General features: G+C 45.1%; 1 protein-coding gene across 2 annotated transcripts in view; it reads right to left on the minus strand.

Moving 5' to 3' along the window:
* LOC137316523 (dedicator of cytokinesis protein 2-like) overlaps nt 1-27,257 on the minus strand; it is a 1,021,473-nt gene that overhangs the window by 738,516 nt on the left and 255,700 nt on the right. For both annotated transcript variants that reach the window (XM_067980505.1, XM_067980471.1), the window contains exons 15-18: nt 26,517-26,615; nt 15,907-15,979; nt 10,855-10,958; nt 1,517-1,700 (exon numbers count right to left, since the gene is read on the minus strand). In XM_067980505.1, the coding sequence (XP_067836606.1) occupies nt 1,517-1,700; nt 10,855-10,958; nt 15,907-15,979; nt 26,517-26,615 (460 nt within the window). The remainder of the gene's footprint in view (nt 1-1,516; nt 1,701-10,854; nt 10,959-15,906; nt 15,980-26,516; nt 26,616-27,257) is intronic.

The following is a 27,257-nucleotide window of genomic DNA, read 5'->3' on the forward strand; positions in this document are numbered from 1 at the left end:
TTTTAAAATGTAATTATCAGGATGTGGGCATTACTAGCAAGGCCAGCATTTATTGCCCATCCCTAGCTACCCTTGAGAAGGTGGTGGTGGGCCTTCTTCTTGAGTCGCTGCAGTCTGTGTAGTGAAGGTAGGGAGTTCCAGGATTTTGACCCAACAACGATGGAGGAACGGCCGATAAACGTCCGAGTCAGGATGGTGTGTGACTTGGAGTGGAACTTGGAGGTGATGGTGTTCCCATGCACCTGCTGCCCTCGTCCTTCCAGGTGGTGGAGGCCGCTGGTTTGGGGGGGTTGCTGTCGGAGAAGCCTTGGCGAATTGCTGCAGTGGATCCTGTAGATAGTACAAGCTGCAGCCAAGGTGCCCCGGTGTTGGAGGGAGTGGATGTTTAAGGTAGAGGATGGGCTGCTGAATAAGCGGACTGCTTTGTATTAGATGGAGTCCAGCTTGAGTGTTGTTGCAACTGCACCCATCCAGGCAAGCGAAGAGTGTTCCATCACACTTAATTAGGGATAGTTTTATGCTGTAGGCCCATAGTCACGAGGAGTTGGTCTGAGACTGCCAAAGTCATTTCACACAGGACCCTTACAGGCAGCAGACAAAGGAGAATTTCATCCCATCAGTCTGTGCAGGATTTGAACCCAGTTATCAAAGGTGAAAGGTCAGTGTTTATCCTATTACATCACCCAGTTCCTCCAACTCTATCAATAATTGGAAAATCTCTAACTTGACAGAAAGATGGCATTATATGCTCCCCAAATAGATCAGTTAATAAATGTACCACCTAGTGTGGGACTGAACCAAGGATCCCAGAGTTAATCCTTGGTCCGAATACAGTCAGCACAGTGGCAAGGATACCGTAACTGGACAAACCCTCCGGGGTGAGCAAAAATTAGCCAGTCCTGATTGCTAGGGAGTGAACATGCGTTAGCATATCAGATGAGGACTGGATCAGGCTCACTTGTAATCCTCCACGGTCAACTCACCCATCGATGTTAATTATCTAGCTTCATATGATGAACACCCATCTTACATAGAGTTATATCGAGTCTACAGCACAGAAACAGGCCATTCAGCCCAACTGGTCTATGCCGGTGTTTATGCTCAATATATTCCTCCTCCCACCTCTCTTCATTTCACCCCATCATCACCCTATTTCTTTCCACCTCATGTGTTTATCTAGCTTCCCCTTAAATGCATCTATGCTATTCGCCTCAACAACTCCTCGTGGTAGCGAGTTCCACATTCCAACCAATCTCTGGGTAAAGAGGTTTCTCCTGAAACCCCTCTTGGATTTATTAGTGACTATCTTACATTTTTGGCCCCTAGTTCTGGTCTCTCCCCAACAAGTGGAAACATCATCTCTACGTCTACCCTATCAAACCCTTTCATAATTTTAAAGATCTGGTTCCTGGATCCTGTGGAAAAATGTCCAAACATATGCCTGCACCGTCAGGGAGGTGAGGGGAGAAAGCTGGAGGGGAAAGAGTAAAGAAAGTTGACTTGATGGAAATGTTACCGTTCTGTGTGAGTTTGGTCGAACAGACGAGTGTGGAAATCTGGAAGCTGTCCCTTGAGCATATGGGATGGCCTCCACTGCTGCTTTTGAACGAAGAACCTAAGCTTAGCTTCTGATCAGCCATCTGTTTAGTGGACAGCTGATTCAGGTAAACGCTGGCATCTTCAAGTTTTCTACTGTCACCCTGCAGTCGAAGGGTTAAAAGGCGTACAAGTTAGCAACCGAACAAATGTGTATCCCATTGAGCTTTTTCACGTCACGTATTTTTGGTGGACTTGCAGGTGATGAAAAGTGCCAAGGTGAAGAATATCGCCGATGAGGAGATGAACTTTTTTTTACCCTTTTTGGCACCATCGATCACCCTGGACCTTAGGTCAAGAATAGCATGGATTTTAACTCAATCTCCTGTTCCAATAAAGTGCCTTAATGCCAACCTCAGAAAAGCTGTCTTTACTCCATCAGTTTGAATACTTCTATAGGTTTGTCCACTAACTGTAAAGGTCCAATTTGAATTAAACCATGACAAAAGGATAATTGGACATGACTCCAAAGTAGTAAAAGACAAATTCAGGACTGAAGTTTTTCCTCGTTTTTGGTCGTCTTTAGGGACAGGAGAAGAATTTCTGAGAATTATTTTTTTCCCCTGTATTGGCCCAGGGCTATTTTTTATCTGTATTTTTTGCCTCTCCCATCGGAACATAGGAGCAGGAGTAGGTCATTGAGCCCCTCTAGGCTATTCCACTATTCAGTTAGATCACGGCTGATCTGTATCTTAACGCCATCTACCCGCCTTGGCTCCCAGGAGATTATATAGCTGCTGATAGGTGGGATCAGTGGGGATCATGTTGCTTAATTGCAACATGGCAGGATGGGAATGGACATACTCTATGGACAAGCTGGTCTTCTTATAGAATCATAGTATCTTACAGCACAGAGGGCCGCCATTCGGCCCATCGTGTCTGTGCCGCCTCTTTGAAAGACCTATCCAATTAGTCCTGCTCCCCTGCTCTTTCCCCGTAGCCTTGCAAATTTTTCCTTTTCAACTTCCTTTTGAAAGTTACTATTGAATCTGCTTCCACTGTCCTTTCATGATGTGGAGATGCCGGTGATGGACTGGGGTTAACAATTGTAAACAATTTTACAACACCAAGTTATAGTCCAACGATTTTATTTTTAATCCCACAAGCTTTCGGGGGCTTTCCCCTTCCTCAGGCGGTGTGGAAGCTTCAAGCTTTCGGGGGCTTTCCCCTTCCACACCGCCTGAGGAAGGGGAAAGCCCCCGAAAGCTTGTGGGATTAAAAATAAAATCGTTGGACTATAACTTGGTGTTGTAAAATTGTTTACAACTGTCCTTTCAGGCAGTGCATTCCAGATCATAACAACTCCCTGCATTAAAAAAAAATCACCTTATTTCCCCACTGGATTTGCAGCCAATTACCTTAAATTTGTGTCCTCTGGTTACTGACCTTCCTGCCAGCGGAAACAATTTCTCCCTCCCTATCTCCTTTATCAAAATCCCTTAAAGGATAGGAATCATACTGAATTAGTCTTCTGTCTACCTTTCTGGTATGTTCATATGCTCATACAAAAACCTGCACCTGGAATAGACTTCTGACTAGGAGAAAAAGACCTGGAATCATTTATGAACCAATTGAATGCTGTAACTTTAGGGTCTTTCTGGGTAGATGAGCTCAGATTGTCTTCTTTGTATCTATGTGATCTTGTGAAATGAATTGGCAGTTTCAGTAGCACAAAACCTGCCCGTAGAGTGACTAATGATGTGAGAAAGGAAGTGCCACACTGGCACAAAACTGGTGTGGAGTTTCGGTCATGGCACGTTGCTGGGGCAGTGCAGAGAGGGCTTCACTCTGCATCTATCCTGTGCTATTGGAGTGCTCACCACTGATAAGGGGTGCTGAAAGAAAATGTTTCATTCCCTAACACTGATTGGCCTCACCTTGGTAAACAGGCACACTCACAAAATAAATCAATGTTCTTTCTAAAAAAAACTGTTCTGTGTTGATTCGCATCAACCATGACTCAGTGTTGGGAATCAGATGGTTAATGAGACACCACCTTCTCAAGGTCAACAAGAATGGACAATAAATACCGGCCTTGCCAACAATGTCCATATCCCAAAAATAAATATATTAAAAGAAAACCTTGACTTGTTTGGAATATGATCATTAAGATCTATCTTTGCTCTATCTTTATTAACCCTTACAGATGGCCGAATTCTTCCAAGCCTGCTTGGGCATAGTGCGCCATCAACGAGCTTACTCAGCCATTAGTAGCCTTTCTGATGAAAGGTCATCGGCCTGAAACGTTAACTCTGTTTCTCTCTCCACAGATGCTGCCTGACCTGCTGAGTGCTTCCGTCGTCTATTTCAGTCGTCTTGTCTGGTTTGACCTGCTTGTGTGGACCAACGCTTCACCTGGTTGTATTAATAAGCTAACCATGTTAATCTTCAACTTGTGGGCTTTCAATGGGCTAGAAAACAAAAAACCCTTAGCATTCAGTTTCTAGCTAATTGAAGCCCGCTTTTTTGGAAGCTAATCCCATCTTAAAAATGCCTTGATGGGAGCAGGGAAACAGAGAGAGACAAAACACAGGAAGACAAGGATTATAAAAATTTACCAACAGTAATTATATGTAAGCATTCATTTTTTTTAATCACTTGGGGTTAATAAAACTAGACTTAAGATTCTTTTATTGTTATGGTTTGTTTCAGGGTTAGAGTATGTCAGTTGAATACTTAAAATATTGTCTGGCCCAGGGAGACTGTCAATTCTCTGGATCTGATGAGGGTTAATAATTGTAATGCTGGGTATGATGGAGCAGATATTACCAAGCAAAAAGTCTTTCAAGTTGTTTATTGCTTCAAAAAAAAGCCAATTCAAGAATTCAGATTGCAGCACTGTCAAAAAAAAAACCTTAAAGAATCAACTGCCATAATGGGGGCATTTCAACCTGTTGGGAAACTGACGGGATTGGGTGCAACCCTGGTTTTACACCACGCCCGATTTTACTCTCCATTGAAGTCAGCAGACAGCAATATCGGACGGGGTGTAGAACCGGTATTCCGCCCGATCCCGTGGGTTTCCTGCCCGTGAGTTAGGTTAAAATTACCTCCATCGTCTCTGTCGTCCATTCTCCCAACAGGTGGAATCTTTCTTTGCATACGTTTCCTCTTCTCCATCCCCTTCTCCCTCTTCCCCTTTCCCTTCCCCTCTTCCCCCTCCTTTCCCTCTTCTCCTCCTCCGCTTCCTATCTTCCTTTTTACTTTCCCCTTTCACCGTTCCTCCTCTCCCTCATTCCCCCTTATCCCACTCTTTTTATTTTCCTTTCACATGTATGTTTATGAATCCTCCAGGAGATTATCAGAATAGGCTCAAAATTGACTACGTACATATCAAAATTTGTGACTCTCTAGTTAGTCTCTAAACTGTGATTCTGTTGAATAAAGGTAAGGAAGTCTGAAGTGAGAAAAAGGCCCTTTGGTCTGATCAGTCCTACGCCATCCAGAGCTCACGTACTATTCTTTTATTATGAACTCCTCCCACCACTTGTTGATCCCTTACTCCCCTAACCACCCCCCGCCGAAAACAAATCAAGCAGACTTGTTAATAGCTTTCTAACCCGCAATCCCCGTTCTCAACTTTTTTACAAGTGCCAATTGAGTCCAAATTGACTAATTTCTCTGGGAGTTCCCACTAATCCGTGGGGGAAAAGTTTTGCATGATCTCTAACCTTGCTAGAAGTTTGTCCATTTTTGGACTGGTATCTTCTGGTCCTACGCTCATCATCCAATTTAAATCACGTGATTACTTCAACTTTTTCCTTCTCTTTCATTATTTTAAAGAATGTTGCGTTATAAACGTAATTCAGTGTAGTTTCGTCAACACACAGTGTAAACAAAGCTCTAATGCTTATGGTCACAAGCTTTGCTGCTCTCCAGGGGTGTTTAGCAATTCAACCTCTCTAATTGGGAGTTTGGAGTAGTCACAAAGAGCAACTTCCCTCCAGAGCCCGCCATTTCATCTTCTAATTGAACATCACACAATCACAATCATTCTTCCTTGCAGGGCTTAATAGTTAATTTCATCCCTTCTGTACTTTCCTGACTTAAGGGTGTAGAAAAGATTGATTAGGTCTACTCGGGTCAGCTATTGTTTAATTGGTCATGCCTGGGTGGAGAAGAACATTATTGATTAGTTATGGCTGTCATCAATTTGACCAAAATTGATTAATCCTGGCTGGGTCTGGTGATCCTGTATTCAAAGGAGGGACCGAGGGACAATCTGCTCCTGGAGATATACTCCTCACTCATTATTTCAGGTTTCTACCATTTGTAAGTTAAATAAACACTAATTACTGTCGTTACACAATTGTTATGCGATACACAGTCATTACATTAGGCTACCAAGATATTATTGGATCATTATTTTATTCTTAAGTGCTTATTAATTCTAATAAGATTAAATATTACAGTAACACTGTTCTGAAGATGGATGGGCCATTAGTGATGTCCTGGACATTTTTCCAATTTATAAACATCGAATGATCTCAAGGGTTGCCAAACATTGTTCTTCGATTACTGTTTTTCAATTTGCAAATCTAGATTTCTCAGGCATTTATTTGTACACATGAGCAGATTCATAAGTACTTTTTCTTTAGGAAAAATTGAAGAATTTTTTTTTAACATTTTTTGTTTTTTTTGACCAAGTGTTAACATCAGCCACTCTAAGTATATGGTTAATTAAATGCAGAGTACAGCTTTCTTTACTCTGGCCCAACTTCAGAACACAACTGTGGCCTCTCTGATAGAGAGGGCCAATTAATACAAACTACAACTGAATTATGGCAGTGTTATGCTGTGAATTTGCGTCTGAAATTGTTAGAAAGAAATTAAGAATTTGCATTTATACAGCGCCCTTCATGATCTCACAATGCCCCCAGTGTGCTTCATGGCCAAATAAGTACTTTTGAAATGCAGTCACTGTTGCTATTAGGCAAACATGACAGCCAAGTTGTACACATTAAGATCCCATAAACAGCAATGAGATCAATTCTCTACAGACAAAGAGATCTATCCTTAGACTCCAGGCCAGCTTTGAACTTAGATTCAACAGCTGAAAGGACACATTCAAACTCACTGCCCCCCTCCCCTCCCACCTATCATTCACAAAAGCTTTATTACTGATTAGATAAAGGGAATGCAGTTGATGTGGTCCATGTGGATTTTCAGAAGGCATTGGATAAGATGTTAGAAAAATCCAGACATATGGTCTAAGAGGAAATGTGGCCGTTTGTTTTGAAAGTTGGCCGATGGACAGGAAACAAAGTGTTAGAGTATAGAGGTCTTGCACGGATTGGAAAAGATTTGGAATTGGTGTATCCCAGGGGTCAGTGCTGGGTCCACTTTTGGTCTCAGTGAATATAACTGCCATGGTTTTGGGTACAGGGAACACTATTTAAAATGTTTCGATGACACAAAAGTAGGGGGCTGGGCAAACAGCGAGGTCCATTGTAAGAGACAAAAAGAAAACACAGACAGGTTAGCAGAATGGGCAGACAGGTGGCAGAATGGGCAGACAGGTGGCAGAATGGGCAGACAGGTTAGCAGAATGGGCAGACAAATGGCAGAATGGGCAGACAGGTGGCAGAATGGGCAGACAGGTTGGCAGAATGGGCAGACAGGTTAGCAGAATGGGCAGACAGGTTAGCAGAATGGGCAGACAGATGGCAGAATGGGCAGACAGGTGGCAGAATGGGCAGACAGGTGGCAGAATGGGCAGACAGGTAGCAGAATGGGCAGACAGGTGACAGATGCAGCTGAATACAATTGAAAGTGTGAGGTAATAAATCTTTGTAAGGAGTCTTACAACACCAGGTTATAGTCCAACAGCCTTATTTAAAATCACAAGCTTTCGGAGGCTTCCTGACGAAGGAGGAAGCCTCCGAAAGCTTGTGATTTTAAATAAAACTGTTGGACTATAACCTGGTGTTGTAAGACTCCTTGCATTTGTCCACCCCAGTCCATCACCGGCATCTCCACATCGTAATAAATCTTGGGGGAGAAAACAGGAATGGGAATATACACTCAATGGAAAGATGCTGAAGGGTGTGGATGAACAGAGAGATCGAGGGGCTCAAATATATAATTTTGTGAAAGTGTAAGTATAGATAGATAAGACCATAATAAAGGTTGTAGTGTTTTTTGGGGGGTTTATACATAGAGACATAGAATAAAAAAGTAAAGAAGTAATGATAAATTTATATAAAACATCGGTTAGATCGCAGTTACAATATTATGTGTAATTTTGGGTGTCCCATTATAGAAAGGACATTAAATCTACATAGTGTGTAGATTCACCAGGATGATGCCACTGATGGGAAACTGTAGTTATGAAGAAAGACTTCAGATTATGGGACTATTTCAAGTAGCGGAGAGAAAGCTATAAGGGAATTTAATGGAGCTTTTCAAAATTATGAAGGGTTTTGATAGAATGAATAGGAAAAGACTATTTCCTCTGGTAAGAGAGTCACTGACGAGGGGAGTAATCAATTTAAAATTGTTATTTAAGAGAGTGAGGAGAGAGGTTCGCAGCAGCCTCTCAACAAGAGGGTTGTTGGAGTATGGAATGTTTTGCCACAGGGAGTGGTTTAGGCATCTTTCAAGGGAAAAGTGGATAAATATTTGAAGCAGAGGAAGATACAGATCTATTGGGAGAGTGTAGGACAGTAGGATTCATTTTGGATTGCTCAAGCAAGGAGTTGACACAGACATAAAGGGCCAAATGGTGCAGATAGCCTTGGCTCTGTGGTAGCACTCTCACCTCTGAGTCAGAAGATTGTGGGTTCAAGTCCTACTCCAGAGATTTGAACACATAATCCAGACTTCAGTACTGAAGGGAGTGTTGCACTGTCAGAGATGTCGTCTTTTGATTGCGTCGTTAAATTGAGGCCCAGTCTGTCCTCTCTTGTGGATGTAAAAGATCCCATGGCACTATTCAAAGAAGAACAGGGGAGTTCTCCCTGGTGTCCTGGCCAATATTTATCCCTCAACCAACATCACTAAAAACAGATTATTTGGTCATTACCTCATTGCTGTTTGTTGAACCTTGCTGTGTAAAATTTGGCGACTGTGTTTCCTACATTATAGCAATGACTACACTTAAAAAAAAGTACTTAATTGGCTGAAAAGTGCTTTGTGACATCCTGAGGTCATGAAAAGCACTACATAAATGCAATTCTTCCTAACTTTCTTTCTTTCTAAGGCTAAAGGAAGAACTTGCATTTAGATAGTGGTTTACTATCCTCAGGATATCCCAAGCTGGTTCACATCCAGTGCTTTATTTTTGAAGTGTAATCACTGTTGTTCTGTAGGCAAACCCAGTGCGCACAAGGCAAAATCCCACAAATAGGAAATGAGATGAACCCCCAGTTAAATTGTTTTTGATGGTGATGGTTCAGGGAGGCATGTGGCCAGGGCATCAGATCTGCCTGCTCCCCTTTGGATTGTATCAAAGGATGATTTATGTCCAGCTGAACAGGCAGAAGAGGTTCTCAGATTAACGTCTCATCAAAAAGACAGAACCTCGAACAATGTAGTGCTCCCTTAGTACTGAATTGAAGTGTCAGCCTAGATCATATGCTCAAATCCTGGAGTGGGGCTTCAACCCACAAACTTCTGAGATAATAGTACTGACAACTGATATCCAGCAAAACTCCAAAAATTCATCTGGGGTTAATTTTCCGTCTTCACACTCCTAGCAGGGAGCCTTGCCCGCTGGAACAGCATGTTTTGGAGATTTGGCTATGTACTACAAGAGGTTCTAATAATGCGCACCCAATGGGTGAGCTCTTTTCCAGCAGTGCGACGTCAAAAAATGTAAACTGAAGGTGGTCAGGGTGACGAGTCGTAACAAAGGCTAGTAAAGTCAACAGTTTGAACCTGACTTGGTCTCACGTGTGATGAAAGAATCTTCTATGAGAAAAGGCCTTGCATTCATCTGAAAAAGTTGAGTCCTTCTTTAGCACTGGTACAATTTGCCATTTCATTGAATCATAGAACGAAAGAGTTTTACAGCACAGAAGGAGGACATTTGGCTCATAATGCTTGCACCTGTTCTCTGCCCTTTCCCCATTCCCTTTTAACTTTCTCTTAATTAAATATTTATCCATTTTCCTGTTAAAAGCTGTAGTGCTTCTAATGCTTCCAACATTGTTTCTGGCAGGGCATTCCAACTCAATAACAACAATGACTTGCATTTATATAGTGCTTTAAAACATCCCCAAGACGCGTCACAGGAGCGATTATCAAACAAAAATTGACACCGAGCCACATAAAGAGATATTAGGACAGGTGATTAAAAGCTTGGTTAAAGAGGTAGGTTTTAAGGAGCATCTTAAAGGAGGAGAGAGAGGTGGAGAGGCAGAGAGGTTTAGGGAGGGAATTCCAGAACTTAGGGCCCAGGCAGCTCAAGGCATGGCTGGCAATAGGGGAGTGATGAAAATCGGGTATTCGCAAGATGCCAGAATTGGAGGAGCGCAGAGATCTCGGAGGGTTGTAGGGCTGGAGGAGGTTACAGAATTCATTGCAGATACAAAAAAAAATGTTCTCCTAGCCTGTCCCTTCGTATATTTGGTGATGATCTTAATATAATGCCCTTTAGTTACTAACTCACGGACCAGTGGGAACAGACTGTCCTTATTTACCTTCTCATTTTGTTGAGTCCACACAATTGATTTAATCCCCCTGAAAGAGGAGACCAACCACTGGGTAGGTCTTTCAACATAAAATTCACGATTCACTTTGTTGGTACACTAATCTCAGCTGGATGAGCTGATGAACTCCACTGGTGTCAAACACAAACTGCTCCCTAAGGCATTTTCATCAGGCCACAGCCCTACTGCTGCTGTGTGCACAGTTCTGAAAGTCATTGGATCACTCACCTTCAAATGCCTGCACAAAAGCAAAACAACTCTGATATGGATGCAGGTATTTTCTGTTTTCCTATTTTCGTCATCTCCTCCCAACACTCCAATTTGAGCCAATGCATCCCCAGCTCTTTATTCCCAAATTTGATTCAGCCTACACTCACCTCTGTAATATAAACTATGCAGGAAGGTGACACCTTCCTGAACAGACTCCTCTCCCTTCACCCCCAAATAACTAACAAACTCATCATCTAATCGAAGCCTGAGATCTCAATGCCAGCCAAGCCTTGATTTAAACTCAGAGTCTTCGAGTTGAAAGTAGCTACCAGGATGAGCGAGCTGCAAAAAAAAAGGTTATAAGCAGTCTCGAATGTCAGAGCCATTTATCTTATACCTTGTACAAGATCAGGTCGTGCTCTCCGTCTCGCAGAGTTGTTCCATCTGGCTTCATTAGCTTCACGAACGCCATTGCAAATATTTTCTCTCCCTTATCTTTAGCTGTAATACATAAAGAATGTTATAGTCATTTCTAGTTTGGCAATATGATGGATGCTTAAGCACTTTCCAACTTGTTTGACCTTCCTTGACTAATGGTTCCAAACTACTTTCTCCCAAAAGTTTAAACATTTTACCCTTTTCAAAATATATTTGTCTCCATGACACTTTCTCCTATTGGGCTCTTGGTCCAACATACCCAGTCTGTGTTCGTGTGGGGAGGGGCAGGGGGGCAGGGCAGCTTGTGATAGATTTGAAATATCTTTTCCATGTTTCTGGGCTTTATTTGTCCACTTATATAGGAGTTTTCAAATGTTTCTGTAGGGTGGCTCCCCTGCAAATATTGCCAAGCTTACATGACCCGTGTCCTGGGCCAATATTTATCCCTCAACCAATATCACTAAAACAGGTTATCTGATCATTTTCACATTGCTGTTTGTAGGATCTTGCTGTGCGCAAATTGGTTGCCGCGTTTCCTACATTACAACAGTGACTACACTTCAAAAAGTACTGCATTGGCTGTCAAGCGCTTTGGGATGTCCTTTTTTTTCCATTCGTTCATGGGATGTGGGCATCGCTGGCAAGGCTAGCATTTATTGCCCATCCCTAATGGCCCTTGAGAATGTGGTGGTGAGCTGCCTTCTTGAACCGCTGCAGTCCGTGTGGTGAAGGTTCTCCCACAGTGCTGTTAGGTAGGGAGTTCCAGGATTTTGACTCAGTGACGATGAAGGAACGGTGAAATATTTCCAAGTCGGGATGGCGTGTGACTTGGAGGGAATGTGCAGGTGGTGTTGTTCCCATGGGCCTGCTGCTCTTGTCTTTCTAGGTGGTAGAGGTCGCGGGTTTGGGAGGTGCTGTCGAAGAAACCTTGGCGAGTTGCTGCAGTGCTTCCTGTGGAAGGTACACACTGCAGCCACTGTGCGCCGATGGTGAAGGGAGTGAATGTTTAGGTTGGTGGATGGGGTGCCAATCAAACGGGCTGCTTTGTCCTGGATTGTGTCGAGCTTCTTGAGTGTTGTTGGAGCTGCGCTCATCCAGGCAAGTGGAGAATATTCCATCACACTCCTGACCTGTGCCTTGTAGATGGTGGAAAGGCTTTGATGAGTCAGGAGGTAAGTCACTCACCGCAGAATACCCAGCCTCTGACCTGCACTTGTAGCCACAGTATTTATATGGCTGGTCCAGTTAAGTTTCTGGTCAATAGTGACCCCCAGGATGTTGATGGTGGGGGATTCAGCGATGGTAATGCCGTTGAATGTCAAGGGGAGGTGGTTAGACTCTCTCTTGTTGGAGATGGTTATTGCCTGCACTTGTTACTTGCCACTTATCAGCCCAATCTTGGATGTTTTCCAGGTCTTGCTACATGCGGGCATGGACTGCTTCATTATCTGAGGGGTTGCGAATGGAACTGAACACTCTGCAATCATCAGCAAACATCCCCATTTCTGACCTTGTGATGGGGGGATTGTCATTGATGAAGCAGCTGAAGATGGTTGGGCCTTGGACACTGCCCTGAGGAACTCCTGCAGCAATGTCCTGGGGCTGAGATGATTGGCCTCCAACAACCATGACCATCTTCCTTTATGCTAGGTATGACTCCAGCCACTGGAGAGATTTCCCCCTGAAAAAATCCTGAGGTCATGAAAGGCGCGATATAAATGTAAGTCCTTTCTTTCTTTTTCTTTCGACGTCCGAAACACAGGGACGGCTCTTCAACTAAGGGGCATGATTGGGCAGGCGGGGGATGGGCACAATTACGCATTCTACCCACTGGCAATAACGAGAGGCCCAAGAAAACATTTATTTGGTCGGGCCTCATTTTGAATCTCTCTGGCTATCTCTTTGGCTCAACAAGCGCCAATCAGGGGAAGGGGTGGGTGGGATATCCTAAGAGTTGAGCAGGAAACTAATCCTCAAAGTGTGTGAGACAATCCCGGAGAAGAGGGGAGCAGCCAGCAGAGGGTGTGAAGATTTCTCGTGGGGCCAGGAGGAGCAAGAATGCATCCTCGGCATCCTGTTCAACCCTGAACCAAGCTTCCAAACCCACATTCTCTTCCATCACAAATCCCACTTCCACCTCCGAAACATTGCTTGCTCCTGCCCCTGCTGCTGAAACCCTCACACGTGCCTTCGTCACTACCAGACTCGGCTATTCCAGTGCTCTCCTGGCCGGCCTCGCTTCCTCCACACTCCGTAAAACAAATCAATAAACCAGACTGCCACACCAAGCTGCCAGTATAATCTATTATACAGTGTGGTGCCCAGGGGCAGGTCTGGTACGATTTGAAATGCTTTCACATTGGACTTTAGCTGCTGGAAAAACACATAAAAATAAGGTGGCATACACAAGGATATAGGAACAGGAGTAGGCCATTCAGCCCCTTGAGTCTGTTCCGCCATTCAATTAGATCATGGCTGATCCATATCTTAACTCCATCTACCCACCTTGGCTCCATAATCCTTAATACCTTTGCCTAACAAAAATCTATCAATTTCAATGTTGAAATTTTCAATTGACCCCCAGCCTCAACAGTTTTTTGGGGGGGAGTGTTCCAGATTTCCACTACCCTTTGTGTGAAGAAGTGTTACCTGACACCACCCCTGAACGGCCTGGCTCTAATTTTAAGATTATGTCCCCTTGTTCTGGACTCCCCACCACCAGAGGAAATAGTTTCTCTCTATCTACCCTATGACTCCTTTAATCATCTTAAACACCTCAATTGGATCACCCCTTAATCTTCTAAATTCGAGGGAATACAAGCCTAGTCTATGCAACCTGTCCTCATAATTTAACTCGTTTGGCCTGGTATCATTCTGGCGAATCTGCGTTGCACACCCTCCAAGGCCAGTTTATCCTTCCTGAGGCCCAGAACTGAACGCAGTACTCCAGATGCGGTCTGACCAGAGCTTTATACAACTGTAGCATAACTTCCATCCCTTGGTATTCCAGCCCCCTTGAGATGAAGGCTAACATTACATTAGCTTTTAAAATTATTTTTTGTACCTGTCCACTAGTTTTTAGTGATTTCTGTACATGGACCCCTAAATCTCTCTGCTCCCCCACAGTTCCTAGCTTTTCGTCATTTAGAAAATGATTCTGGGTTTATCAACGATCATACCAGTCCCACTGTCCTGGGTCAATCTACACTCATACCAGTCCCACTGTCCTGGGTCAATCTACACTCATACCAGTCCCACTGTCCTGGGTAAATCTACACTCATACCAGTCCCACTGTCCTGGGTAAATCTACATTCACACCAGTCCCACTGTCCTGGGTAAATCTACACTCATACCAGTCCCACTGTCCTGGGTAAATCTACACTCATACCAGTCCCACTGTCCTGGGTAAATCTACATTCACACCAGTCCCACTGTCCTGGGTCAATCTACACTCATACCAGTCCCACTGTCCTGGGTAATTCTACACTCATACCAGTCCCACTGTCCTGGGTCAATCTACACTCATACCAGTCACACTGTCCTGGGTAAATCTACACTCATACCAGTCCCACTGTCCTGGGTAAATCTACATTCATACCAGTCCCACTGTCCTGGGTAAATCTACACTCATACCAGTCCCACTGTCCTGGGTAAATCTACACTCATACCAGTCCCACTGTCCTGGGTAAATCTACACTCATACCAGTCCCACTGTCCTGGGTAAATCTACACTCATACCAGTCCCACTGTCCTGGGTAAATCTACACTCATACCAGTCCCACTGTCCTGGGTCAATCTACACTCATACCAGTCCCACTGTCCTGGGTAAATCTACATTCACACCAGTCCCACTGTCCTGGGTAAATCTACACTCATACCAGTCCCACTGTCCTGGGTCAATCTACACTCATACCAGTCCCACTGTCCTGGGTCAATCTACACTCATACCAGTCCCACTGTCCTGGGTAAATCTACACTCATACCAGTCCCACTGTCCTGGGTAAATCTACACTCATACCAGTCCCACTGTCCTGGGTCAATCTACACTCATACCAGTCCCACTGTCCTGGGTAAATCTACACTCATACCAGTCCCACTGTCCTGGGTCAATCTACACTCATACCAGTCCCACTGTCCTGGGTCAATCTACACTCATACCAGTCCCACCGTCCTGGGTAAATCTACACTCATACCAGTCCCACTGTCCTGGTTCAATCCACACTCATACCAGTCCCACTGTCCTGGGTCAATCCACACTCATACCAGTCCCACTGTCCTGGGTCAATCTACACTCATACCAGTCCCACTGTCCTGGATAAACCTACACTCATACCAGTCCCACTGTCCTGGGTAAATCTACACTCATACCAGTCCCACTGTCCTGGGTAAATCTACACTCATACCAGCCCCACTGTCCTGGGTAAATCTACACTCATACCAGCCCCACTGTCCTGGGTAAATCTACACTCATACCAGTCCCACTGTCCTGGGTAAATTAATACTCTACGCTCATACCAATCCAAATTGTTCTCCCAGCTAAGGTGACACTGTATCCATTGCATATGTGCAAGACTTGCATTTGCGCATTTACTCATAAATCACATCTGCAACTTTATATTTTTGATCATGATCTCTCCCCAGTGTCGAGGACAGACCAACAATGTAAAAACTGCTAGAACCAATCTGTCTGAGGAGCTTGAGAGTTCCAAATAAAATGGCAGCTCTTATGTCCCCAGCCACTGGAGACAGCAGTTTACATTTGCTGCTCCAAGGGGCGTTGGCTGAAACCATCCCGTTAGGTACTAAAATGTGCCTCCAGAGGCATCTAGGCCACCTAATTTGGTGCAGTCTCTGAAGGCCATAATATAAATGAGATATTCTTCCCAATCTCAAGAAGAGACTGGAGACGTGTAGCGATGAGATAGCACTAAGTGCATGCTGTTCGAAGCCTTTCATCTCGGCTCAGCGGTCACCTGATAAAGATGTTAGGCAGTGTTCAGCTGTACTTACATTCGGCAGATGATCTGTGTTTGAACGTGAAGCGAAGATGGGTCCTCTGAACATCTTCAATGGCAATAGCGACCTGGGTCAGTGAACAGTAATTGAAATTTAGTAAGTTCGGAGTGGAAATGGCTGATATACCCAGAAATAGGGTGTGGCGGTGTAGTGGTTATATTACTAGATTGGTGACCCAGAGGCCTGGATTAATAATCCAGAGGGCGTGAGTTGAAATCCCACCATGGCAGTTTGAGAATGTGAATTCAGTTCACTGCCTGAAAGCAGATCCAATAGTAACTTTCAAAAGGGAATTAGATATAAACTTGAAAAGGAAAAATTTGCAGGCCTATAGGGAAAGAGCAGAGAAGTGTGACTAATTAGTTAGCTCATTCACAGGCACGATGGGCCAAATGGCCTCCTTCTGTGCTGTATAATTCTATAGATGGCATAAAGTTTGATGAGAAGGCTGGCAGAAATATTAAGTGGAAAGGATTTGGACTTCATCTACTGTGACTACCTAGACATCATAATATCATCAAGTTTTGAAGATGTATTTAAGGGGAAGCTAGATAAACACATGAGGGAGAAAGGAATAGAAGGATATGCTGATAGGGTGAGGTGAAGTATGGAGGGAGGAGGCTCCTGTGGAGCATAAACTCCGGCAAAGGCTGGTTGAGTCGCCCGATCCCCATATCCCATGATTCCCTTAGAGTCCAAAAATCTATCTAACTCAACCTTGAATGTACTCAACGACTCAGCACCCACAGCCCTCTGGGGTAGAGAATTCCAAAAATTCACCACTCTCTGAGTGAAGAAATTTCTCCTCATCTCAGTCCTAAATGGCCTACCCTTTATTCTGAGACTGTGACCCCGGGTTCTAGACTCCCCAGCCAGGGGAAACATTCTCCCTGCATCTACCCTGTCGAGCCCTGTAAGAATTTTGTATGTTTCAATGAGATCACCTCTCATTCTTCTAAACTCCAGGGAATACAGGCTCAGTCTACTCAATCTCTCCTCATACGACAATCCCGCTATCCCAGGAATCAGTCTGGTGAACCTTCGCTGCACTCCCTCTATGGCAAGTATATCTTTTCTTAGGTAAGGAGACCAAAATTGTACAAAATACTCCAGGTGTGGTCTCACCAAGGCCCTATATAACTGCAGTAAGACATCTTTACTCCAGTACTCAAATCCTCTTGTAAAAAAGGCCAACATACCATTTGCCTTCCTAATTGCTTGCTGCACCTGCATGTTAGCTTTCAGTGACTCATGTACAAGGACACCCAGGTCCCTTTGAACATCAACATTTCCCAATCTCTCACCATTTAAAAAATACTCTGCATTTCATGAGTGATAGGTGATGACAAATGTGGGCCTTAAAAGCCGGAAGTTTGTACAAGGAAGGAAAGACAGAACCTCAAAATTACGTGTGCGAATATTAGCAAGCAATTGCTTGACGAATTTGTATGTAATTCCTTAGTCCTCCATTTAAGGGAAGCATTAACTGAATTAAAATAAATGCATTGGTATCTCTGAAAAAGTACAGAGTAGGCCATTCAGCCCCGTGATCCTGTTCCACCATTCAGTCAGATTGTGGCTGATCTGTACCTCAAGTCCATTTACCTGCCTTATATTCCTTGATAGCCTTACCCAAAAAAAAACTATCAGTCTCAGCCTTGAAAATTTCAATTCCCCCCCCCCACCACCCCCAAGTATCTACAACCTTATGGGAAGAGAGTGGTGGACAAATGAATTACATGTAAATGCGTGCAGCCTCCCTCCGCTATTTCAAGCATAATTTCAAGGCCTGAAGGAGGTAAGGAGACCTAAGGATAGATTATCCTGCCCAGGGCATGGTCAGGCACAAGGGATAAGAAGAACGGGCTACATCTCTGTGACCTTTCCGATGTCTAGGGGGCGGGGCGGGAGGAAACGGAGTGCATGGGAGGACTCCCGCCTCACTTTCCTGCTGGATCGCCAGGCAGGAGCAGATTGGGAGTTGCGTGCAGAAGTAGTAGAGTTTCAGATCAGAGGATGTGAGCAGGAGGCCAGCAGAAGATAAGTGGCTTCCTCCTGCCTGACCAGCGGGACATAGATTGGGGCCGGAGGGCCTTTGTTATTTTTCGATAGCAGCAGGCCCCCACATCCAGTGGTCAATAATCATTGAAAGTTACGGCACAGAAGGAGGCCATTCGGCCCATCGTGTCCATGCCGGTCGAAAAGAGCTATCCAGCTTAATCCCACTTTCCAGCACTTGGTCCGTAGCCCTGTAGGTTACGGCACTTCAAGTGCACAGCCAAGTACTTTTTAAATGAGTTGAGGGTTTCTGCCTCTACCACCCTTTCAGGCAGTGAGTTCCAGACCCCCACCACCCTCTGAGTGAAAAGATTTCTCCTCAGCTCCCCTCTAATCCTTCTACTAATTAGTTTAAATCTATGCTCCCTGGTTATTGACCTCTCTGCTAAGGGAAATAGGCCCTCCCTATCCACTCTATCTAGGCCCCTCATAATTTTATACACCTCAATTAAATCTCTCCTCAGCCTCCATAGAAAACAACCCCAACCTCCAATCTTTCCTCATAGCTAAAATTCTCCAGCCCTGGCAACATCCTCGTAAATCTCCTCTGTACCCTCTCTAGTGCAATCACATCTTTCCTGTAATGTGGTGACCAGAGCTGTACACAGTACTCAAGCTGTGACCGAACCAATGTTTTATACAGTTCTAGCATAATCTCCCTGCTCTTATATTCTGTGCCTCGGCTAGTAAAGAAAAGTATCCCATATGCCTTCTTAACCACCTTAACTACCTGTCCTGCTACCTTCAGGGATCTGTGGACATGCACTCCAAGGTCCCTCGCTTCCTCTACACCTCTCAGTATCCTCCCATTTATTGTGTATTCCCTTGCCTTGTTTGCCCTCCCCAAATGCATCACCTCACACTTCTCCAGTTTGAATTCCATTTGCCACTTTTCTTCCCACCTGACCAGTCCATTGATATCTTCCTGCAGTCGACAGCTTTCCTCCTCACCATCAACCACATGGCCAATTTTTGTATCATCTGCAAACTTCTTGATTATGTCCCCTACATTGAAGTCCAAATCATTAATATATATCACAAAAGCAAGGGACTTAGTACAGATCCCTGCGGAACCCCACTGCAAACAGCCTTCCAGTCACAAAAACACCTGTCGACCATTACCCTTTGCTTCCTGCCACTGAGACAATTTTGAATCCAATTAGCCACTCTCCCTTGGATCCCATGGGCTTTTACTTTTCTGACCAGTCTGCCATGTGGGACCTTGTCAAAAGCCTTGCTAAAATCCATGTAGACTACATCAAACGTGTTACCCTCATCGATCCTCCTTGTTACCTCCTCAAAAAATTCAATCAAGTTAGTCAGACACGACCTCCCCTTAACAAATCCATGCCGACTGTCCTTGATTAGTGGCCTGCTGCAAGAACTGGATTTCCACCAGAAGATTCTGGGTGCAGGTCAAGAGGAAGGTCTATGCCTGAGGAATGTCGGATCAATGCTAATAACGTGACCTCAGAAATTCAGTGGGTTCACGACATGTCAGGATGTGCACTTTGGATACACTTCTACCTCACTTGCACCCGGGGCGGGGGCGGCGGGGGGGGGCGTGGAGAAGGAGGAGGGAGAAACAAATTGAGACCCTTACAGCTTGGAGATACCAGAAAGAAAATTAGTTAAGGTAGGAGACAATGCGATGAGTCCTGATTTCAACGCAATGAGACTGCAGCGAGCTCTGCCGCAAGGATTACACAACGTGCTGTGTGTGACTCAGGTGAGAGCTTGTTTCTTAACTCAGTAAACCCAAATGTTTCTCAATAGGTTGTAAGTCAGGAAGAAGAAATCAATTAAGCCTCATTTGGACAGATTTCAGTCCGTTGCTTTCATAGGAACATAGGAACACGAGTAGGCCATTCAGCCCCTCGTGCCTGCTCCGCCATTTGATAAGATCATGGCTGATCTGTGATCTAACTCCATATACCTGCCTTTGGCCCATATCCCTTAATACCTATTGTGAAGAAGGCTGCAACTTTCTCTGAGGAACAAATGGATAGTCAGCATGTTGACGAAATAGATGGGCTTGCGCTGCGGTGATGTATGTACTATCAAGTCACTTGTGGTCCTGAGATTGCTAAGCCCAGTGCCGGTAAAAGAACGACAATGCATCTCAGTAATGCTTCGTGATCATGTGCCAGTTTATGTGTCAGCTGTAGCTCAGTGGGTAGCACTCTCACCCTCTGAGTCAACAAGTTGTGGGTTCAATTCCCAGTGCAGTGACTTAAGTACCAAATCTAGGCTGGCACTTCAGTGCAGTACTGTCTTTTGGATGAGACGTTAAATCGAGGGCCCTCTCAGGTGGATGTAAAAGATCCCCTCGCACTATTTCGAAGGACAGCTGAGGAGTTCTCCCCCGTGTCCCGGCCAATATTTATCCCTCAACCAACATCACTAAATCAGATGATCTGGTCATTATCACATTGCTGTTTGTGGGAGCTTGCTGTGTGCAAGTCGGCTGCTGTGATTCCTACATTACAACAGTGACTACACTTCAAAAGTACGTCATTGGCTGTAGAGTGCTTTGGGATGTCCTGAGGTGGTGAAAGCACTATAGAAATGCAAGTTCTTTGTTATATACATCCAAATTTTGTAATACATCTGTCACACATTTTAGCTGTTCAATGCTGGGAACTATTCAAACTTTTTTATTTGGTTCCTTACCCAGACGCCGGTTATTGGTTAATTAATTGGTTACATGAGTGGTGTGATTTGCTGTTCTCTGTTTGATTGCTTTTTCTCCCCTGTGGCTATTGTGCTATTCATAGTATCATAGTAGGTACAGCATAGGAGGAGGCCATTCAGCCCATCGTGCCTGTACTGGCTCTTTGAAAGAGCTATCCAATTAGTCCTACTCCCCTGCTCTATCCCCATAGCCCTGTAAATTATTTCCCCTTCAAGTATTTATCCAATTCCCTTTTGAAAGTTACTATTGAATCTGCTTCCACCATCCTTTCAGGCAGTGCATTCCAGATCATAACAACTCGCTGCGTAAAAAAACGTTTCCTCATCTCCCCACTGGCTCTTTTGCCGATCACCTTAAATCTGTGTCCTCTGGTTACTGACCCTTCTGCCACTGGAAACAGTTTCTCCTTATTTCCTCTATCAAAACCATTCATGATTTTGAACACCTCTATCAAATCTCCACTTAACCTTCGCTATTATAAGGAGAACAACCCCAGCTTCTCCAGTCTCTCCACATAACTGAAGTCCCTCATTCCTGGTACCATTCTAGTAAATCTCTTCTGCACCCTCTCTAAGACCTTGACATCCTTCCTAAAGTGTGGTGCCCAGAATTGAACACAATAGTCCAGTTGAGGCCTAACCAGTGTTTTATAAAGGTTAAGCATAACTTCCTTGTTTTTGTACTCTATGCCTCTATTAATGTGAGGACAGCATGGCCGAGATGCTTCCCTCTGGAGCAGAGATACAGAGGGGCACGACTTCCACCCGTCCCTCCGATTCTATCCCAATCCCGGTCCGGGAATTCCGCTGCACCACCTGAAGAGATAGAAGGTCAGAATGTATGGCCCGCCAAAGGCTAAGACCCGGGGCCTTCAGCAGTAAGCGTTGTGGGGATCAGATTGGATGGAGAGGAGGCCGCTACGAGGCCCTCTCCCTCCACAGAGGGACGCCAAGACCATTACCGCCACTTCCCGAGACCTATTGCCAACTTGCCTGTGGCTGCCCCATTGGCAAAGATAGATGGTTGGGAAATCTACCGGTGACACAGGTCCTGCCTCCCCTCCCCCCACCATTTACCTGCGGCAGGTGGGGAAGGAGGAGCCAAGAACGGTGAGAGCGGGGGTGGGGGGGGGAGGGGGAGTGGGGAACAAGTTAGACGTTGAAAGAGGTGGAAAACCTCGCTGTCCACATTTTCCTTAATTTCCTGCCATTATCCGGCCCAATCTTGGGAGGAAAAATCCTGAACTGACCATTGAGAAGCCATTGGAGTGCAAAAGGCCAGGAGAGTGTAGGGCCTAGCCTCGGATTTGAGGTGCAGTTGGCCTAAAATTAGACTTGAGGGGTTAAATGTGTGCGATTTAGTTTTGAGCACAACCACTGCGCCATGGAGCAAGTTCTTGGCAAAGGAAAGGATGAGAAAGGCAAAGATGCAGCAGTAATTAATCACCAGAAGAATGAAGGGACAGGTGAGGAGGATTTTTTTTAACGCAGAGGTTTGTTGGGACACAGAATCACCTATCAGAGACAGTGTTGGATACAGAAACCATGATTGCTTTTAAAAGGGAAGTGGATAAATATTTGAATAAGAAAAATTTAAAACAGTACATAGAAGGAATGGTTTTGCCTACGAGCAATTAGCTTCTAAATGACCTCAGATGTGTCGATTTAAGAAATGAGACCTATTGGCCTTAAAGGCCACGCACCATGGATCCATTTTAGCAGCGGAATATTACGCCTGTCCCTATAAAGCGACATGTTCTCTGGCTTACCATGAACAATGTTGTGGGAGATCTGCTAGTGCTTTGTAATACATTTCTCTTAGTTAAGATGTAATTTTTCTGAGTTGTAATACAAGGGCCGATTCCCTAATTGGGCGTTGCTGGTGAGGATTTCGAGCAGCGCTCCCTATGAGTGCCGCTCCTTGCCGGGAGCACCTGCTCAGGAAATTAGCCTTACAGTGTAAACCATTATCAACAATGTGGTTATAGTTAGTGAGGCATTGTGTCATAATTGCTAGCTGATAAGATATCATAGCTCTCTTTATAAAGAGTCTGATTGCAAGTTCACTACACCTAGCACACAGAAAAGCTTCCTCCCATCCTCGCTGACTTTGGGTGAAACATTTGGTAAATCAGGTTTACCGTATTTTTCATTATGAGATCACGTTTTACTCTTGCCACATACTGGAGGAAATTACCAGACAACAACTTGCATTTATATAGTGCCGTTAACGTAGTAAAACATCCCAAGGCACTTCACAGGAGCGTTATCAAACAAAATTTGAGACCATGCCTCATAAAGAGATATTAGGATAGGTGAAGAGGTAGGTTTTAAGGAGCATCTTAAAAGAGGAGAGAGAGGTTGAGAGGTTTTAGGGGGGAAAATTTCAGAGCTTAGGGCCTAGACGGCTGAAGGCACGGCCGCCAATGGTGGGGTGAAGGAAGTGGGGGATTCACAATAGGCCAGAGCTGAAGGAACGCAGAGATCTCGGAAGGTCTGAAGGCCAGGCACCAGCTAACGTGCATTAAGCATGCTCTCCACACGCTGAGACTCAAATTCCTGGTGTGAAGAGCTCCTGGCATCAATCCTGAAGTTCACCTGTTCAAACCTGCGCCCTCCTTCCCCAATTTGAAGTGGTGTTCCAGATTTGTCTTTTCTGTTCCTTTTATTACTTCACATGCCTCTATGAGGCTTCCTCTTTGTCATCTCCTATGAAGGCAATTATTCCTTTTATTCCACCCCTCCAAGGAGTTGGTATTACTAACGGTTGGGGAGGGTGCTGCATGAGGTTCTACTGTCCAACAAATTGGGTGAGCCTTGGTGGACCTGATGGTCTTTACTCATCCTTTTTCTACATTGTCAGATATCACATGTTGATAACTCTTTGCGTGAATAACAATTTTCTGATGTCAGCCCATAAGTTCATCACTAAATACACCCCAGTCACAGGAAGCTGTATTCCAGGATTGAAGGGAAGGTTTTTTGGGGGTTTCAAAATGCAAGTCAGCCTTCCTCTCCAAGAGGGACCTTCGACAGATCAGTTGGACTGTCTTGTAGAGGAGCAAGGACAAAAAGGGACTGAAGAAGAGTTTCAGATACAGTGTTCCTGTCGTGCAGTGAAGTTCCAAAGGACTATTGGAGGAAGCAGAAACCTGAGGTGCTAGGTTCAACACGAATAAGCAACCAGGGAGACCCAGGAGGCCGAGATGGCCAAAGCTGCAATCAAGATAGTCAGTCGGCCTACTACTAAGGCTACTGAGAAGGCAGCACCCAAAAATTTGCTAAGCCAGTGAAGACTCAGGCTCTGCATATTGGTGGGAAACGCTGATGATCGTCCCACAAAGAGCAATCATAAGTATGGAATGAGAAGGTCATAGGGCCCGTCAAGCCACTCCTTCCAGCAGAGTATGTCTAACTTGAAGCATCCCAGACACAACCCAACCTACTGATGGGGGTGAATAACCACAAGTCAAAAATACTAACAATCTACTTGATCTACGATTAGAATCACCGCGCATTGCTGCCTGACATCATTTATGCTTGTGAAGGGATTTGCCATGGAAAACCTGCAATCAATCGGACATCACCTGCCCTGAAGGAAATCGTGCCCAAACCCCAAGAGTTCATGTGATGCAAATGGTGAACAGTTACATGGGTAAGATGGGTATAGAGGGATATGGGCCAAGTGCAGGCAATTGGGACTGGCTTAGTGGTATAAACTGGGCGACATGGACATGTTGGGCCGAAGGGCCTGTTTCCATGTTGTAAACTTCTATGATTCTATGACTGCAAAACTGTGGTGAAGTTTGCAATAATGAATTTAAGAGTTTGAATAAATTTAGAGGTCTGGGTTAAAGTGGCATTGTTGGGATTGATTCAGGGCTCTGGAGAGAGAGAGCATGGCAGTGGGATTAGTTTGGGAATGATACAGGGCTATGGGGAGAGAGCGGAGCAGTTGGATTAGTTTGGGAATGATACAGGGCTATGGGGAGAGAGCGGAGCAGCAGGATTAGTTTGGGATAGATACAAGGCTATGGGGAGAGAGTGGGGCAGTGGGATTAGTTTGGGAATGCTACAGGGCTATGGGGAGAGAGTGGGGCAGTGGGATTAGTTTGGGATTGATCCAGGGCTATGGGGAGAGAGTGGGGCAGTGGGATTAGTTTGAGATTGATACAGGGCTATGGGGAGAGAGTGGGGCAGTGGGATTAGTTTGGGATTGATACAGGGCTATGGGGAGAGAGTGGGGCAGTGGGATTAGTTTGGGATTGATACAGGGCTATGGGGAGAGAGTGGGGCAGTGGGATTAGTTTGGGATTGATACAGGGCTATGGGGAGAGAGTGGGGCAGTGGGATTAGTTTGGGATTGATACAGGGCTATGGGGAGAGAGTGGGGCAGTGGGATTAGTTTGGGATTGATACAGGGCTATGGGGAGAGAGTGGGGCAGTGGGATTAGTTTGGGATTAATACAGGGCTATGGGGAGAGAGTGGGGCAGTGGGATTAGTTTGGGATTGATTCAGGGCTATGGGGAGAGAGTGGGGCAGAGGGATTAGTTTGGGATTGATACAGGGCTATGGGGAGAGAGTGGGGCAGTGGGATTAGTTTGGGATTAATACAGGGCTATGGGGAGAGAGTGGGGCAGTGGGATTAGTTTGGGATTGATACAGGGCTATGGGGAGAGAGTGGGGCAGTGGGATTAGTTTGGGATTGATTCAGGGCTATGGGGAGAGAGTGGGGCAGTGGGATTAGTTTGGGATTGATACAGGGCTATGGGGAGAGAGTGGGGCAGTGGGATTAGTTTGGGATTGATTCAGGGCTATGGGGAGAGAGTGGGGCAGTGGGATTAGTTTGGGATTGATACAGGGCTATGGGGAGAGAGTGGGGCAGTGGGATTAGTTTGGGATTGATACAGGGCTACGGGGAGAGAGTGGGGCAGTGGGATTAGTTTGGGATTGATACAGGGCTACGGGGAGAGAGTGGGGCAGTGGGATTAGTTTGGGATTGATACAGGGCTACGGGGAGAGAGTGGGGCCGTGGGATTAGTTTGGGATTGATACAGGGCTATGGGGAGAGAGTGGGGCAGTGGGATTAGTTTGGGATTGATACAGGGCTACGGGGAGAGAGTGGGGCAGTGGGATTAGTTTGGGATTGATACAGGGTTATGGGGAGAGAGTGGGGCAGTGGGATTAGTTTGGGATTGATACAGGGCTACGGGGAGAGAGTGGGGCAGTGGGATTAGTTTGGGATTGATACAGGGCTATGGGGAGAGAGTGGGGCAGTGGGATTAGTTTGGGATTGATACAGGGCTATGGGGAGAGAGTGGGGCAGTGGGATTAGTTTGGGATTGATACAGGGCTACGGGGAGAGAGTGGGGCAGTGGGATTAGTTTGGGATTGATACAGGGCTATGGGGAGAGAATGGGGCAGTGGGATTAGTTTGGGATTGATACAGGGCTATGGGGAGAGAGTGGGGCAGTGGGCGAATGGCCCCATGTGCTGTAAGTTTCTATGGAAGCTCATTGTGGGTCTCCTGGCCTTTTCCCATTCCTCATTGTTTTATTACATTATTCCTGATCCTATGAAACTCTTTTGTGGAAAGCGAATTTGGAACATACAGGATATAGGTCCCTGCCATATATATTGGACTTGACAGAATCCCTAGGGATTATAAAAATATTTGACTCCCTCTCAGCCCTCCACATGCACACACTTTCATAACCCATTTCTGTTCTCTTGTTTTACAGAGCAGCATCTTCAAGAAGCTCATTGAACCATTTTCCCTCCTCTGTGGCCAGTTTCCTTGCTCTGATTCAGATCGCTAGCACGGACGGAGTTAAAATAAGCTCGCACTGACCTTGACAGTCTCCATCCAGCGCTGTTGCTTGAGCTGGTAATAAACGACCGACTGGTACTGGGTGACAGGTTTGTCTCCAGCCCCTTGGCATATTGCATTCTGGGCATGAGAGAGAGGAGAGAGAAAAATAAAAATTTAGAGCAGAAGTTTCTACAAAGGTACGCTTTCAAAAAATGATTAAGTGTGCTCGTTATTCATCTCGAGATAAAAGTTCTATCTATTGCTGGTCCATGGTCTGAGTACTTCATTAATAAAATGTCTCGAGTAGGAGGTAAAATTGATTACCTTTTTAGAAGGCACAGTGTGATATTCATGTGAAGCTGGAATAATTACATTACTTATATAGAGAAGACAGGTTGTATTTTAATGACTACAAACTGCTTGGAGAGATAACATCCCTTCAGACATTACAGCAGGCAATATCTCTTTCTTTCTTTGCACTTGTAAGGCGAGGACTGACAGCACTGTAGAAAAGAACCTACTTTCCTCGTGTAAAGACATGGTTTAAAAGTTCTTTACAGGAGTCTTAGTTGGTAGCACTCTCGCCTCAGAGAGTTGTGGGTTCAAGTCCCACACCAGAGACTTGAGCACAAAGTCCAGGCTGACACTTCCAGTGCAGTGCTGAGGGAGTGCTGCACTGTTGAAGGTGTCGTCTTTCAGATGAGATGTCTGCCCTCTCAGGTAAAAAAAATCCCATGGCACCAATTCGAAGAAGAGCTGAGGAGATCTCCCCGGAGTCCT

This window comes from Heptranchias perlo, chromosome 1 (assembly GCF_035084215.1).
Source record: "Heptranchias perlo isolate sHepPer1 chromosome 1, sHepPer1.hap1, whole genome shotgun sequence".
Lineage (NCBI taxonomy): Eukaryota > Metazoa > Chordata > Chondrichthyes > Hexanchiformes > Hexanchidae > Heptranchias > Heptranchias perlo.